Source organism: Salmo salar, chromosome ssa17 (assembly GCF_905237065.1).
Source record: "Salmo salar chromosome ssa17, Ssal_v3.1, whole genome shotgun sequence".
NCBI lineage: Eukaryota > Metazoa > Chordata > Actinopteri > Salmoniformes > Salmonidae > Salmo > Salmo salar.
The window spans coordinates 18,342,391-18,357,897 of record NC_059458.1 but is presented as its reverse complement, the minus strand read 5'-3'; the positions used below and the strand labels follow the sequence as shown (position 1 = coordinate 18,357,897).

Below are 15,507 nucleotides of genomic sequence, written 5' to 3'. Positions count from 1 at the left end.
TCCCAGAGACAGACTGTGTGCTGCCGGGGCCCAGAGACAGACTGTGTGCTGCCGGGTCCCAGAGACAGACTGTGTGCTGCCGGGTCCCAGAGACAGACTGTGTGCTGCCGGGTCCCAGAGACAGACTGTGTGCTGCCGGGTCCCAGAGACAGACTGTGTGCTGCCGGGTCCCAGAGACAGACTGTTCTCTGGGATGACTCCCCTGGAGGTGTACGATGTCATTAACAGACTGAGCTCGTGTGCATGTCAGCGGACTTTCCCTCCGTCGATAACAAGGCGTCGGCTTCAGTGTTGACTCTTCCTCGTTCTCCTCGTTTTTCTCCTTGTGTGTTTTGCCGTTGAGTTAATGCCTCAACCTTGACCCCGCTGATCCTCACTGACCATGTCTCTGTCCTGCACTCCCAGGCCGACGAGCGCTTCCGAAAGAACATTCAGGGCTCCCCCCAGACCGCCCCACCCACCAAGCAGCCCCCCGTGCCCCCCCGCTCCGAACCCTTCTCTAACGGCGGCTCCTCCGAGTCCGTCCCGCCTGCCATGCACCGACCCATGGAACCACAGGTAAACCCCCTCTCATCCATCCCTCCCTTCTCTCTCTCCATCTACCGCTCTCCATACAGTAGGTTATCTGACAGCAAGGCATTGGCGCCACGAGTTGTCCATTCTAGCACCCACACAGACATGGAATGATATATCTCTGTGGATGAGCTAATAGAGGTCCCAGTACAATGACATACTCCATCATGTCAGTAGATCTACTCATATCTCTTATGATGTTATAGTGGGATTTCTGGAACCTTCAACTAATTGACCTGAGCAAAACCTTGTCCCTTCAGTGGTGTGATAAACCTTACCCAGGATGCCAGAGGAGGCTGCATGTGATTGGCTGCTTGGCTCCACTTCACTCATCTCCGTGCCCCTCTCACTGTGCCATTCAACTATCTGTTGTCCTGTTATTTGTCTTCACTGTAAATGTTTTTGTGTCCGTGAACCTGCGACTGTTTCTGTTGTCGCTTTTGTATGTGTCCGTCTCGGACTGCATGATGTCTGTGCAATGCATGTCTATTATATGCATATGTTATATGCATATGTTTTCAGCCATGTCCTTCATCTCTGTGCCTTCAGTCTGTGGTTTGACCTTCTCCCTCCTACCTCCCCCCTGTTCTCTCCCCTCTGTGTGTGTGTCTGTCTGTTTGGAAGGTCCAGTGGTCCCACCTGGCCGCTCTTAAGAGCAGCAGCGCCGCCCCGCCCCCCGTCGTGTCTCGCTCCCATTCCTTCAGTGAACCCGCCGTTCCTAGTTTTGCACATCTCCATCTGCGCTCCCAGGAGCCCCACAGCCACCACCATCACCCCTCTGCTGCCGCACCATCAGCTGCACGCACTGACCCCCAGCCCCCCGCCTCGGGCCCCAGCGACGAGGTGCCCCCCAGGGTAAGAAAGGACAGCCCAGGGGACCCCCTTTTCCAGCCCCCATTCGTGGTCCCCTCAGAGGGGCAAGAGGGCAATGTCTACAGCCTCTCTGGGTGTCCCAACAGCAGTGGGATTACACTGTGGGCTTTTGCCTTCACCATTATAAGGCTGTGTCCCACAGCATAGTGTAGAGCTACAATAAAGTAGATTAGCCTAGTAGTCTGGTTCAGTAGTATAATCAGTGATTGATAGCAATCTTGAGAAATATCTCCTGGTTGTAGCTTCAATTGTCCCAGTGTACAGTACTGGAGTCCCTATAGTGACTAGCTTTACTCAGTGCTGTGCTTCCACTGGCTAACTACACACCACATGGTCCTGCATGGCTTCATGAGTTGTTCCTCTCCCAGTACTTCACCGTGTACATCATGCATGCCCATCATATTCACTCTGTTCACTAATGTAATGGAGGGCCGCCCAAAAGCGTTACCTAGACCAGCGTTTCCCAAAACTCGGTCCTGCCCGTCCCCCACCCTATGTCTTAGTTTAGTTTTAGTTTGTCCCAGCACTACGCAGCTGAATCAAATAGTCAAAGCTTGATGAGTTGGTTATTTGAATCCGCTGTGTAGTGTAGGGCAAAAACCAAAAGGTGCTCCCAGGACAGTTTGGGAAACCCTGAAACCACTGCTTGGTGGGGATAATAGATCATAGCTATAGAATAATGATCTGAGTTTATTACCAATATCCATGTCTTCTCTGTAGATGAATAAAATGACCCAGCCATCTGTTTGTAGTTGGAGGGTAGAATGCACATTTGGGAAGAGGGATTGGGGCTATGCAGCGGTGCGAGGACCTGCTGTGGTGTTAGTTTATGCTCCTGTAGCCAGGTGTGTGAGGGCGTCTGTCTTGTCTACCACAGGTTCCAGTGAGGACAACGTCCAGGTCCCCTGTGTTGTCACGCAGAGACTCTCCTCTCCAGGCCTCCGCCCCGCCTAGCAACCAGGCAGTACAGAGGAGCGCCGGCAGGTAGGCGGTCGGCTCTGTGTGCTGTTTGAAAGACTTGAATTGTTCGCGGGGTGGGTATGGGGAAGTGTGTGTGTTTTCAATCTCTCTCCTGTGTTGTGTGTCTTCCAGTAATGCGGAGCCACGTCTGCTGTGGGACCGAGTGGAGAAGCTGGTTCCCAGGCCCGGCAGTGGCAGCTCCTCCGGCTCCTCCAACTCCAGCTCCCAGGCCGGCTCTGGGGAGAGGTTCAGAGCACGCTGTGAGTAACACACACACACACACACACACACACACACAATACACGCAGAATACACACAGCATACTGGATGTACAACACTGCATTTAGTATCTTGTAGGTCTTCCACTGACGTTGGTTTACCATCCTCTCCTCCAGCATCGTCTAAGTCTGAGGGCTCCCCACTGCAACGCCCCGACAACGCTGCCAAAAAGCCTGACGACAAGAAGGACTTTGCCCGACCCAACCGGCCAGCCGTAAGAACCTGTCTCTTATGACTGTATCCACGTACTGTTTTAGTGATGGTCCCTGCATCTGGCTGTAGACCAGGCCAGCACTGCAGCCTGCTACAGTAACAGTGTGGGGGTGTTTGTATGACTGACTATCCCGTTGTCTTATCTTTTGGTGTTCCCTATGGGCCATGACACGGCAACCTGTGGAATCCCATTACTCCAACGGTGTGATTATGGGGGGAATTGTATAGGGTGACGTGGTAAGCAAGCGTTCATAAGAATATGCCATGCTCTGATGCTATGCATATTTCCACACTGCATGGGCCACCATGTACACTGAAACGTTTCAGAAGAGGGTTTTCCTGTGAGAAGCTCAGGGCCCAATTCCATCGCTCTTCCATTTGCCTCCCAGTCATTGGTCCTCCTCTCCTTGGCTGCCACGTGATTGGCTGACGATGCACCTCTGACCCGCCCCTCTCCCTGCTGTCGTCTTCTTTCCTCCTGCCTGCGCCGTCCCAATCCAGTTGCTCTTCACCTGGCACATCACAAGTTAACTGTTTTCAGCAGCCTGTGTTTGCTAGCTCTTAACTGCGGTTAATGTTATGGCCTTAATGTATTGGGAGTGATGCTCCCCTCGCCTCAGTTCCATCCTTTGACAATGCATCCTCCCCCTGTAAGACTAGTAGTCAGTGATCTGACATGGTTTAAATCAGTGACAACCTTTTTGAAAGGGAGTATTGAAAATATTCAGAGCCTTATTTGACCTGTAGGACCTGACGGCCCTGGCCAAAGAGCTGCGGGCGGTGGACGATGTGCGTCCCCCCAACAAGGTGACGGACTACTCCTCCTCCAGCGAGGAGTCAGGCACCACCGACGAAGACGACGATGAAGAAGTGGACCAGGACGCAGCAGACGAGTCCACCTCGGGAGCGGAGGATACCAGGGCCGGGTACGTAACAACCCTGACCTCTCAACTCTGACCTGGGCCCGTATTCACAAAGCGTCTTAGTCTGCGATCAGGTTCCCCCCCGTCCATGTAATCTCATTCATTATGATCTGAAAGGCAAAACTGATCCTAGATCAGCACTCTGACACTTGATGAACTCTGGGCCTTAGTGATACCGCCCTAAAGAAAGGCTTTCAGATGGAGCGGGCGGCACACCTTGATATTATATTATATCAACATGAAAAGTCAATCATATAATATATACTATATAGCACAAAGACTTGTATGAGGCGAGTCATTTGGGTCATTGAAAAGTGCGATATATATATATATATATATATATATATAAGTCCCATGTATTATTAATGATTGGAGTTTGAATATGAGACGTACTGTTTACACCAGGAGAGGTCTGAGTAACGGAGAGACTGCATCCCTGAAGACCTTGCTGGCCCACGACGACTCAGAGAACGACCTCACCACACCCTCCAAGGATGGCACCTTGGTCATCCGACAGGTAGGACTGCAGAAGACCCTCTGCTTGTTATCATGTCTCCCCTCTTTTGTCTGTAGTACTAAATGTACGCCATATATTCCTCCAGCCCTGGTTTCAGTTGTTATCATCTTGTTTGATTTCCTATGTTGAGTCTTTGTTTGCTGGTAAAGCACACTATCATGTACGGTTACTAGTGGAAAACAACAAGATACAAGTTGAGGTTGTTCTTGGTTACAGAGCGCGGGCGACAAAAAGCGCCCGGCGGTCAATGTCTCTTCATCCTCCTCCGGTCCCAGTGTGGCTCACGGTCAAGCCGTTCAAGTACATACTCCTCCCGGTCCTGGTAACGGTCACCAGGAGAAAAACGGCTTTGCCGGCCGCATTCACCTGCTGCCAGACCTTATTCAGCAGAGCCACCACTCCCCCACCTCTTCCTCCTCTTCCATCTCCAACTCCCCCTCCTCCTCCTCCAGCCATGTCAGCCCAGCCATGTCCCCCCAGACCCCCCTGGACAAGCTCACTGCCATCGAGGTATGTCCCCTGTCCCTTAAGCTGGCTACTCTGGTTGTTCAGTCTACTCTGTCCCTTAAGCTGGCTACTCTGGTTGTTCAGTCTACTCTGTCCCCTGTCCCTTAAGCTGGCTACTCTGGTTGTTCAGTCTACCCTGTCCCTTAAGCTGGCTACTCTGGTTGTTCAGTCTACCCTGTCCCTTAAGCTGGCTACTCTGGTTGTTCAGTCTACTCTGTCCCTTAAGCTGGCTACTCTGGTTGTTCAGTCTACTCTGTCCCCTGTTGGCTGGCTACTCTGGTTGTTCAGTCTACTCTGTCCCCTGTCCCTTAAGCTGGCTACTCTGGTTGTTCAGTCTACTCTGTCCCTTAAGCTGGCTACTCTGGTTGTTCAGTCTACCCTGTCCCTTAAGCTGGCTACTCTGGTTGTTCAGTCTACCCTGTCCCTTAAGCTGGCTACTCTGGTTGTTCAGTCTACTCTGTCCCCTGTTGGCTGGCTACTCTGGTTGTTCAGTCTACCCTGTCCCTTAAGCTGGCTACTCTGGTTGTTCAGTCTACTCTGTCCCTTAAGCTGGCTACTCTGGTTGTTCAGTCTACTCTGTCCCTTAAGCTGGCTACTCTGGTTGTTCAGTCTACCCTGTCCCTTAAGCTGGCTACTCTGGTTGTTCAGTCTACTCTGTCCCTTAAGCTGGCTACTCTGGTTGTTCAGTCTACTCTGTCCCCTGTTGGCTGGCTACTCTGGTTGTTCAGTCTACTCTGTCCCTTAAGCTGGCTACTCTGGTTGTTCAGTCTACCCTGTCCCTTAAGCTGGCTACTCTGGTTGTTCAGTCTACCCTGTCCCTTAAGCTGGCTACTCTGGTTGTTCAGTCTACTCTGTCCCTTAAGCTGGCTACTCTGGTTGTTCAGTCTACTCTGTCCCCTGTTGGCTGGCTACTCTGGATGTTCAGTCTACTCTGTCCCTTAAGCTGGCTACTCTGGATGTTCAGTCTACTCTGTCCCTTAAGCTGGCTACTCTGGTTGTTCAGTCTACTCTGTCCCCTGTTGGCTGGCTACTCTGGTTGTTCAGTCTACCCTGTCCCTTAAGCTGGCTACTCTGGTTGTTCAGTCTACTCTGTCCCTTAAGCTGGCTACTCTGGTTGTTCAGTCTACCCTGTCCCTTAAGCTGGCTACTCTGGTTGTTCAGTCTACTCTGTCCCTTAAGCTGGCTACTCTGGTTGTTCAGTCTACCCTGTCCCCTGTTGGCTGGCTACTCTGGATGTTCAGTCTACTCTGTCCCTTAAGCTGGCTACTCTGGATGTTCAGTCTACCCTGCTCCCTGCTGGCTGACTGACTGAACTGACTAATGATCTCTGGGCTGCTGCACCTTCTGAATGTTACTCATAGCACTGCCTCTAACACTAGCGCCACCTTGTGTGGGACCTTAGCAATGAGCAAGTGGCTTTACTAGTCTAGAGAGCGTTTGTAAAACACTTTGCCCAAGTGCAAGCTGGGAGGTGAAGTCTATGTAGTCCATCTTGTCAGGGGTTAAGAGGTTGTGGAACAACACCTCATTGGACTTTATCTCCCATGTCTCCATGGCCCTAGTGCTTTGATGCCATTTCACTCTAGCAGTTTAGCAGTAGGCTGCACCTGGGTGGTAGCTAGCATGCTTGGTGTGCGGTGCTTTTGGACAACCCTAGCTTATCTGGATTTTACTGCCCAACTAAAGGTGTGTGTTAGCATGATAACGCTACTATCATGGAAGACACCAAGACACTGAACAGCGCGGCTACCTTTTAGCCTAATGATAAACTGCTGCATTTTGATGGTGGCGTTTGAGCAAATCTGTGTGCTTTACACTGGCAATTTGACTTTTCATATTTCATCCCGTTTCTCTCTGAATTTCTGTTTCTATCCTGAACGCGCCATCTTCATTTCGTCTTCCATGTCGGTTCTACTTTCCTTTTTAAGTCACTGACCTTGTTTTTCATGTCTGCTTCCAACAACTGCATGTCAAGTCTTCCCATGCGTTTTGTGTGTTATTGTTTTGTTCTTGCCGTCCGTAGAGTCGATGTCATGTTTGATTACTAGGTGATGAGAAATGTACTGATGTAGAGTGTTGTAACAGAACCCAGTGTGTAGATAGTGTTTTATGAAGCCCTGTGGTTTTTAAAGCAGGTCTGAGTGATTCTCAGTTTGATTGGCCAAGTCTGCAGGCCCTTCCTATTGTACTGTTTAATTGGCTACTATAAATCCTATTCAGCCGTACGATGTTATTGTAGCCCGGCAATAAACATGTCTTCCATAGAAAGTCATGAGCGCAGTAAAATGCATCCATTGCTGAGTTCAAACCAGACTCACTGCAGCTGCCAGAGCTCCCCCTGTTGGGGGGAAAAAAATGTATTCTTCAATACAAACAGATTATACAATAAATAATATTGTAATATTTTACAGTATGAAGCCAAGGAGAAATGGGCTCAGGCAATACTGATAGTGTAGCAGACCAGGTTGAGTTACAGGGAGCTGGGGATCCTTTAGAGTGGCAGGTAGCCTAGCCGTTGGGCCAGTAACCGAAAGGTCTCTAGTTCGAATCCCATGGTAAAGAATCAGCTGACGTGCAAGGCACTTAACTCTAATTGCTCCAGTGTCACAACTGATCATGTCTGACCTTGGCCGTGACCCCACTCTCTGAAGGTGTCTCGGGGGGAGATGGGATATGCAAAAAAACAAATTTCCGTTTCACACCTGCGTATAATACACACTTAAAACAGGACAAATATAAGCACCCAACGTTCTTATATCTGTCCACTGTTGTGTGTGTTCTGCTCTCACTCCCGTGCCTTTGTCGCCAGACCCAATCGGCCAGCAACACCATGCAGAAACACAAGTCTTCCTCCTCCTTCACCCCCTTCATCGACCCACGCCTCCTGCAGGTCTCCCCCTCCAGCGGCAGCTCCCTCAACAACATGGGTGAGTCACCTCCTCTTCCTTCTCTACCCTTTAAATGCTGGTTTAGGATCCGCTCTCTTTTCTCCAGTCCTCATCTTATCCATTACCAGTAGAATCATCTCTGGGTCAGTAGCTAGGAGTTAGTATACCCAGAACTAGACATAGAACATGAGCAGTGGCTTTGGCCCAGGAAGTGTAATACAGAGCATGATCATCAAGGGCTATTAATGACAAAGCAAAGCCCCGCCCCTTCTCCCTCTGACCTCTGACCTTTGGTGTCCACAGCGGCCTTCGGGAACGACGGGCGGCTGGTGGACGCCCTGCGGGCTGACCCGTCCCGTAAGGGCTCCGTGGTCAATGTGAACCCGGTCAACACACGCCCCCAGAGCGACACGCCTGAGATCCGCAAGTACAAGAAGAGGTTCAACTCTGAGATCCTGTGTGCTGCACTATGGGGTACGTACCTGAGGGAGAGATGGGTGGATGAGTAGAAGGATAGAGTTGATGGATGAATAGATAGATGGATGGATGTGTGATTTACTGATTGGATGGATGAATGGATGGATACAATTGATAGGAAATCCATCATCGGTTTAGTGACAAGCATGGCAGACCTGCCTCCCCCTGGGTTCTGACTGGTGTGTGTGTGTGTGTGTGTGTGTTCCTGTCCTCTCCCAGGTGTCAACCTGCTGGTGGGGACAGAGAGTGGTCTGATGCTGCTGGACCGTAGCGGTCAGGGGAAGGTCTACCCCCTCATCAGCCGACGGCGCATCCAACAGATGGACGTCCTGGAGGGACTCAACGTCCTGGTCACTATATCAGGTACGGACCACGGCGGTGCACGGACACACAAACACACACTCTCCTGAATTATCCTGTACTCAAACTCATTCTCTTGTTTTTCTATCTCACCATCCCTCCCTCTCTAAATCTCTCACACACACACACACACACACACACACACACACACACACACACACACACACAGGGAAGAAGAATAAGTTGCGTGTGTACTACCTGTCCTGGCTGAGGAACAAGATTTTGCACAACGACCCAGAGGTGGAGAAGAAGCAGGGCTGGGTCACTGTAGGAGAGCTGGAGGGCTGCGTACACTACAAAGTCGGTAGGTTCCACTCCCCATTTACCATCAGAAATGACACTTTTCTCTTGTTACAAGGCTGTAGCAGGTCCAAGTCCAATCTTGACGAGCGGTCAGAAATAAAACTGTTTTCTCTCTTGATTTAAGTGAAATATGAGAGGATCAAGTTCTTGGTTCTTGCCTTGAAGAACTCCGTGGAGGTCTATGCGTGGGCCCCCAAGCCGTACCACAAGTTCATGGCCTTCAAGGTACAGTAAACTGGCTCAGGCTGCAGTCGGACCACCATGGCATTGGTTTACATTCACATTTCCACTACAAATATGACCTTAAAGGTGCGTTATGTCAATTCTAACGTCTTCCTCCTGCAGTCGTTTGGTGACCTGGTGCACAAGCCCCTGCTGGTTGACCTGACGGTGGAGGAGGGCCAGAGGTTAAAGGTCATCTACGGCTCCAGCAACGGCTTCCACGCCGTGGACGTGGACTCTGGGGCGGTTTACGACATCTACCTGCCCACACACGTAAAAGACCCATCCATCTGTCTCATTCATCTGCTTCCCGTTTTTTTCCCTGCTCCACCAATCCATGGCTGAATCTCAAACCGAACACTTTCACCACTCGATATGCGCGTTCACGAGCCAATCTCAAATGCTGATTGTCAAGGGCTCCACTGCGCCCTTCGGAAGCCTCTTTGTCCTCTTTTCTCCTATGCCGACTCAGCGCCCTTGGCAGCAACTTCTTCCCATGAATCTTAGCATGTTACCTAGCAACAACAGTCACTACTTCCTCGTCCTCACATTTTCAGAAAAAGTCAAGATAAATCAATACATTTCATTAATTTTGAAGTTTAATTCCGAGGAGGTCTTAGTGACAGGATTTTACATCTAGCTAAGGAGTTTTGTGTGTTTCTGAAGTTTGTACACAAACTTGTCCATTATTAACTTGCCAACTAAACCTGAGCCAGTCACTGCTGCGCTGTGCAGGAATAGGGGAGATGTCGTTTGGTTTTTACTACTTTCTCACTGTATATCGGAGTATGCGTCTGTCTGCCCAAGGTCCCCAGTACCCGTGTTTCATTGCAAATGAGTCATGCTACAAGACAGGTCGCGGCAATGCTCGCAAATGGATTTAGATAAGTTGCAGTTGGGACATCGCGTGTGTATCGTCTCAATGCTCATTTTGGCCAAAACACTGACAGACTCGAGTGATCACTGTCAAACACAACAGCAAGTGGCCACTCGATAAAGGACTTAGGGTCCAAGTCTTCGGTTTGAGATTCAGCCCATGTATATGGGGGCATATTCATTAGGTCACACTGTATCAAAACATTTTTCAACAGAAAGCGAAAACAAGTCTTTCTTATTGGGCAAGTTCAGGTAGTCCCTCATTGTTTCAGTCGATTTTTTTTCTTCAGCTAAGTTCTTTATGAATACTACCCGAGACAAACCATTTTTTTCTTTCTCTGTTTGCTCTCTCGCCTCCTCCCTCCGACTCTTCCTCCCTCTCTACTCTTACTCTCCCTTCAGATCCAGACCAATATCCAGTCCCATGCCATCATCATCCTGCCCAACACGGATGGCATTGAGCTGCTGGTGTGTTACGAGGATGAGGGCGTCTACGTCAACACCTACGGACGCATCACCAAAGACGTGGTGCTGCAATGGGGCGAGATGCCCACCTCAGTGGGTACGTAACGCTCACACACTGGGACGCACATACAGAGCATTCGGAAAGTATTCAGACCCTTCACTTTTTCCACATTTTGTTACCCTAGAGCCTTATTCTAAAATCGATTAAAATAAATGGACAAGTCCTTCATCAATCTACACACGATACCCTATAATGAAAAAGCAAAACAGGTTTTTAGACATTTTTGCAGATTTATTAAAAATAATAAACTGATATCACATTTTCTTAAGTATTCAGACCCTTTAATCAGTACTTTGTTGAAGCACCTTTGGCAGCGATTACAGCCCAGAGTCTTCTTGGGTATGACGCTACAAGCTTGGCACACCTGTATTTGGGGAGTTTCTCCTATTCTTCTCTGCAGATCCTCAAGCTCTGTCAGGTTGGATGGGGAGTGTTGCTGTACAGCCATTTTCAGGTCTCTCCAGAGACGTTCAAGTCCGGGCGCTGGCTAGGCCACTCAAGGACATTGAGACTTGTCCTGAAGCCACTTCTGCATTGTCTTGGCTGTGTGCTTAGGGTCGTTGTCCTTCGTCCCAGTCTGAGGTCCTGAGCATTCTGGAGCAGGTTTGAAACAAGGATCTCTCGGTACATTGCTCTGTTAATCTTTCCCTCGATCCTGACTAGTCTCCCAGTGCCTGCTGCTGAAAAACATCCCCACAGCATGATGCTGCCACCACCATGCTTCACTGTAGGGGATGGTGCCAGGTTTCTTCCTGACGTGACGCTTGGCATTCAGGTCAAAGAGTTTAATCTTGGTTTCGCCAGACCAGAGAATCTTGTTTCTCATTGTCAGAGTCCTTTAGGTGCCTTTTGGCTAACTCCAAGCGGGCTGTCGTGAGCCTTTTACTGAGGAGTGGCTTCCATCTGGCCACTCTACCATAAAGGCCTGATTGGTGGGGTGCTGCAGAGATGGTTGTCCTTCTGGAAGGCTATCACATCGCCACAGAGGAACTCTGTCAGAGTCACCATCGGGTTCTTGGTCACCTCCCTGACCAAGGCCCTTCTCCCCCGATTGCTCGTTTGGCCGGACAGCCAGCTCTAGGAAGAGTTGCTAGTTCCAAACTTCTATTTAAGAATGATGGAGGCCACTGTGTTCTTAAATGCTGCAGACATTTTTTTGGTACCCTTCCCCAGATCTGTGCCTCGACACAATCCTGTCTCGTAGCTCAGTGGACAATTCCTTCAACCTCATGGCTGGGTTTTTGCTCTGACATGCAATGTCAACTGTGGGACCTTTATATAGACGGGTGTGTGTTAGAGGTCGACCGATTAATCGGCATGGCTGATTAATTAGGGCCGATTTCAAGTTTTCATAACAATCGGTAATCGGCATTTTTGGACGCCGATTACATTGCATCGCTTACTAAGTCCAGACGAAAAGTCAAAAAAGTTACACTACAGTTTGTAGAAACATGTCAAACGATGTATAGAATCAATCTTTAGGATGTTTTTATCATAAATATTCCAACTGGACGATTCCTTTGTCTTCAAAAAAGAAAAGGAACACAGCTAACTCTCACGGGAACACGCGCCACTGAGCTCATGTCATTTTCTCACTCATCTACTTCCAGGAGCTCTTGTTCTCTCTCTGTTCACAGTAGTAGCATGAAACAACGTTCTAAAGACTGTTGACATCTACTGGAAGCCTTAGGAAGTGCAAAATGAACCCTAAGTCACTGTATACTGTATAGGCAATCACCTGAAAAACTACAAACCTCAGATTTCCACACTTCCTGGTTGGATTTGTCTCATGTTTTTGCCTGCCATATGAGTTCTGTTATACTCGGACATCATTCAAACAGTTTTAGAAACTTCAGTGTTTTCTATCAAAAATCTACTAATAATATGCATATCCTACCTTCTGAGCCTGAGTAGCAGGCAGTTTACTACGGGCATGCCTTTCATCTGGATGTCAAAATACTGCCCCCTACCCTAGAGAAGTACATAGTAGTTTTCAATAAACACACACACACTTTCTTACTAACTTTATTGTCCATCTGTGTGTGTAGCCTACATTAGGTCCAACCAGATCATGGGCTGGGGGGAGAAGGCCATAGAGATCAGGTCTGTGGAGACAGGACACCTGGACGGGGTCTTCATGCACAAGAGAGCCCAGAGACTCAAGTTCCTGTGTGAGAGGAATGACAAGGTAAGTTATGCGTACAACACACACACACACACACTTTGCTTACTTGCATAGATGTTCATCAATGTTGATAATGATGACTCTCTCACACTCTCTCACTCGCTCTCTCACTCTCTCACTCACTCCGTCTATGTCTTGCAGGTGTTCTTTGCGTCGGTGCGCTCTGGAGGTTCCAGCCAGGTCTACTTCATGACCCTGGGCCGTACCTCCCTGCTTAGCTGGTAGTGTACACACACACACCCAGCAGCATGAAGACAGCACCCCTCGGTTTATTACCACCATAATGATGACTCATGACAATGATTATCTTGAACTTGACGTACAGCTGGAGTACCGAGCTTCACCGAGCTCTGAGGCGGCGCGATACCTAAATATCACCTGTCTCAAATAAGAAAAGACAATTGCACGATAAACGGACTGAAATCATGAAGGGGAGGCCGCGGGGTCCCTATAGGCTGATGGGACTGTGTTTGTTTGTGTCAGTTGGTAGTGCTGTCATCATGCCCATTGGCCACTCTGCTCTGACAACAGAAGTCATCAGCTTTCCTGGGTTCTTGGCCCCCAAACCCTACTAGAGCCTTCCCTTACCTCCTGCACCAGTGGGAGTAGGGATCTGAGCCCGACTTATTCAAAACACTAGTAGATGTTAATGTGTGTCTATTGGAAGAAAAGAGGGGGGGGGGGGGGGTTGTGTGACAGGAGGGAGGAAAATAATGAAAGAGACTGTTGCGGAGGAAGGGAAGCTTATAGCACCAGACAGGTGAAGGGTCATACAGTAGTTTGTTATTGTGTTTAGTCCAGGTCATGTTCAGGTCAACTTCTGTGTTGAGCGTTTCTTAGATCAGTTCCTCTGACTGACATGCCGTTGCCACCACATGGTTCCATTTTCAAACGGGTCGTGCTTGACATTGAAAATGGAACGTTTGTCTCTTTTTCACTCTGGCCTTCCTCTTGATAAGGGTTCAAACAGGGTTAAAGTGTGGAGAGAAGTTTCATCAAAGATGTCGACTTAACCCTTAATAGGACACTGCAACCTTATAGGGGCCTTTCCAGTCCCATATACTCCTGAGGGTCTTTTCCAGCCTCCCTCTACTTTAATGTGCCACATTGCCTCTCCTTGGTCGTGTTGGGCAAACTGTGAATGGGTTGATATGTACAGTAGACTCTAGAGAATGGTCTTGGTCATGACTTTGACCGACCATTTGGTAGCATGATGACCAGGGTATTCAATGGAACAAGTGTCAAGATTAAATATACCTTAAAGATTTGTAGATGAAGCTTTAAAATCCACAACATATCCAAATGTATCAGCAACCACAGGTTCGATTTGTTTGTTTTTTCATTTTAATGGGCCCCTCCACTGAATTCAGGTTTACATTTGTCGCTACTTGTACAATCTGTTGTGACAAATGCATTAGGTTTTGCTCATAGCTCCTACGGGAAGTGTATCAAAATCTGACATTTGAGTGAGATTGAATTATTACATGTAAAAACTATTATGAAGCAGCATGGTCCCCATTTTGATACATTTGTGAAATCGTTGTATTTCCATGTTGGACTCTTTAATACCATCAGACCACCATAGCCTGGTAGCTTCACCCCCTCAGCCTGTCTGCATTATTTTAGTATCTTGACTCTGAGGGCAGAAGGGGACATATTTTGTTTTGTACAGTCTGTCCCAGTCCAGGCAGTCGTATGCTATGGATTGAAGCAACACACCACTGCAACACGACGACAACCTGGAAGCCTTTCCAAACCCCAGCAGCTCCTGGTTGTAATTCTTTCGTTTTCCTCTCGCCTCTTGATCCAATTAGTGAAAAATGGGACTGCACTTGTTTGTCATAATGTTTCCTGGTTAGCCTGGGTGCCAGTCTGAAGCAGCAGCAAGGAGCTCCACTGTTCTTGTCTTCTGAGATAGACTGGTACCCAGGTTAGATTCTTTGTGTGTGTGTGTTTGGACAAACTTTTTTTTCAAGAATGGAAATCATAATGTCTCTATGGTTACATGTCCCTCCAAAGCTTGACCCTCTTACAGTGGACTGTCACATCCTGTTTGGGTGAGATGATTCCAGGCCTCTCTAAAGAACGCAACGCTGTAAGAATATAGATATGAGATGCTTTCTCCTCTGCAAATCTGTGAAACGCGGTGCAATGCCAAGATGGCATAAGTCCCACATTTTAACAGTGTTACAAACCACTACAGAAAGTATCGATTACATTTTTAACTCCTTAGTTTGTTTCTGTAATTTTTATTACCCTTATAATTATGCGGCTGCAGTGGTTTATAAAAGTTAATGCACACATTATGTTAAATGTTTACAGAGGCAATGTTTTGTTAAACCAATGTGCATCAATATAAATATTTATGGTTTATTTTAGGGCAATAATCCCTTTTTTTAGCTTTTGTATCATTTGGAGGTTCATGTACAGGAATAACCCTCGACCTCTGTTCATTCACTTTTCAAAAATGACAAAATTCTGAGTTTAAATCACTGATTTTCCTGGATAACACAGCAGTGTGCCCTTGGCTGTGGCAACGTTGCAGCAACGCTGTGACAAGGTTCTCTGCCTGCCAGGTGACATGTTTTCCTCAAGTGTTTCTACCATGCTACTCTAATTTATGTCCTCTGTGTATTATGGGAATTGTTGTATTTTCCTCAAGGTCTTTTTTCCATTGAATAAAATCCTAAGTAATTTACTAAATTGTCTGGGGTAGTTTTGTAAACCATTAACATAAAGCATTCAGTCTTCTCTATTGTGTGAAATAAATGTGGGGCTGTAAACAAATCGAATGTCTGTTGAATGTGAAATTAATCTGAGCCTAA

The 15,507-nt window shown here is 48.1% G+C and overlaps 1 protein-coding gene across 19 annotated transcripts in view; it reads left to right on the top strand.

Annotated features, from left to right (window-relative positions):
- LOC106575325 (mitogen-activated protein kinase kinase kinase kinase 4) overlaps positions 1-15,380 on the top strand; it is a 51,750-nt gene extending 36,370 nt beyond the window's left edge. For 6 of the 19 annotated variants that reach the window (XM_045698915.1, XM_045698912.1, XM_014151799.2 and 3 more), the window contains 18 exons: positions 406-558; positions 1,198-1,428; positions 2,324-2,430; positions 2,539-2,666; positions 2,802-2,899; positions 3,127-3,135; positions 3,646-3,824; positions 4,227-4,338; positions 4,555-4,848; positions 7,655-7,772; positions 8,037-8,207; positions 8,430-8,573; positions 8,740-8,874; positions 8,998-9,098; positions 9,219-9,368; positions 10,374-10,533; positions 12,546-12,685; positions 12,824-15,380. In XM_045698915.1, the coding sequence (XP_045554871.1) occupies positions 406-558; positions 1,198-1,428; positions 2,324-2,430; positions 2,539-2,666; positions 2,802-2,899; positions 3,127-3,135; positions 3,646-3,824; positions 4,227-4,338; positions 4,555-4,848; positions 7,655-7,772; positions 8,037-8,207; positions 8,430-8,573; positions 8,740-8,874; positions 8,998-9,098; positions 9,219-9,368; positions 10,374-10,533; positions 12,546-12,685; positions 12,824-12,907 (2,514 nt within the window). In that variant the 3' untranslated portion in view covers positions 12,908-15,380. The remainder of the gene's footprint in view (positions 1-405; positions 559-1,197; positions 1,429-2,323; positions 2,431-2,538; positions 2,667-2,801; positions 2,900-3,126; positions 3,136-3,645; positions 3,825-4,226; positions 4,339-4,554; positions 4,849-7,654; positions 7,773-8,036; positions 8,208-8,429; positions 8,574-8,739; positions 8,875-8,997; positions 9,099-9,218; positions 9,369-10,373; positions 10,534-12,545; positions 12,686-12,823) is intronic. The other 13 variants (XM_045698917.1, XM_045698924.1, XM_045698914.1 and 10 more) reach the window with 9 other exon arrangements.
- Positions 15,381-15,507: the final 127 nt, after the last annotated feature.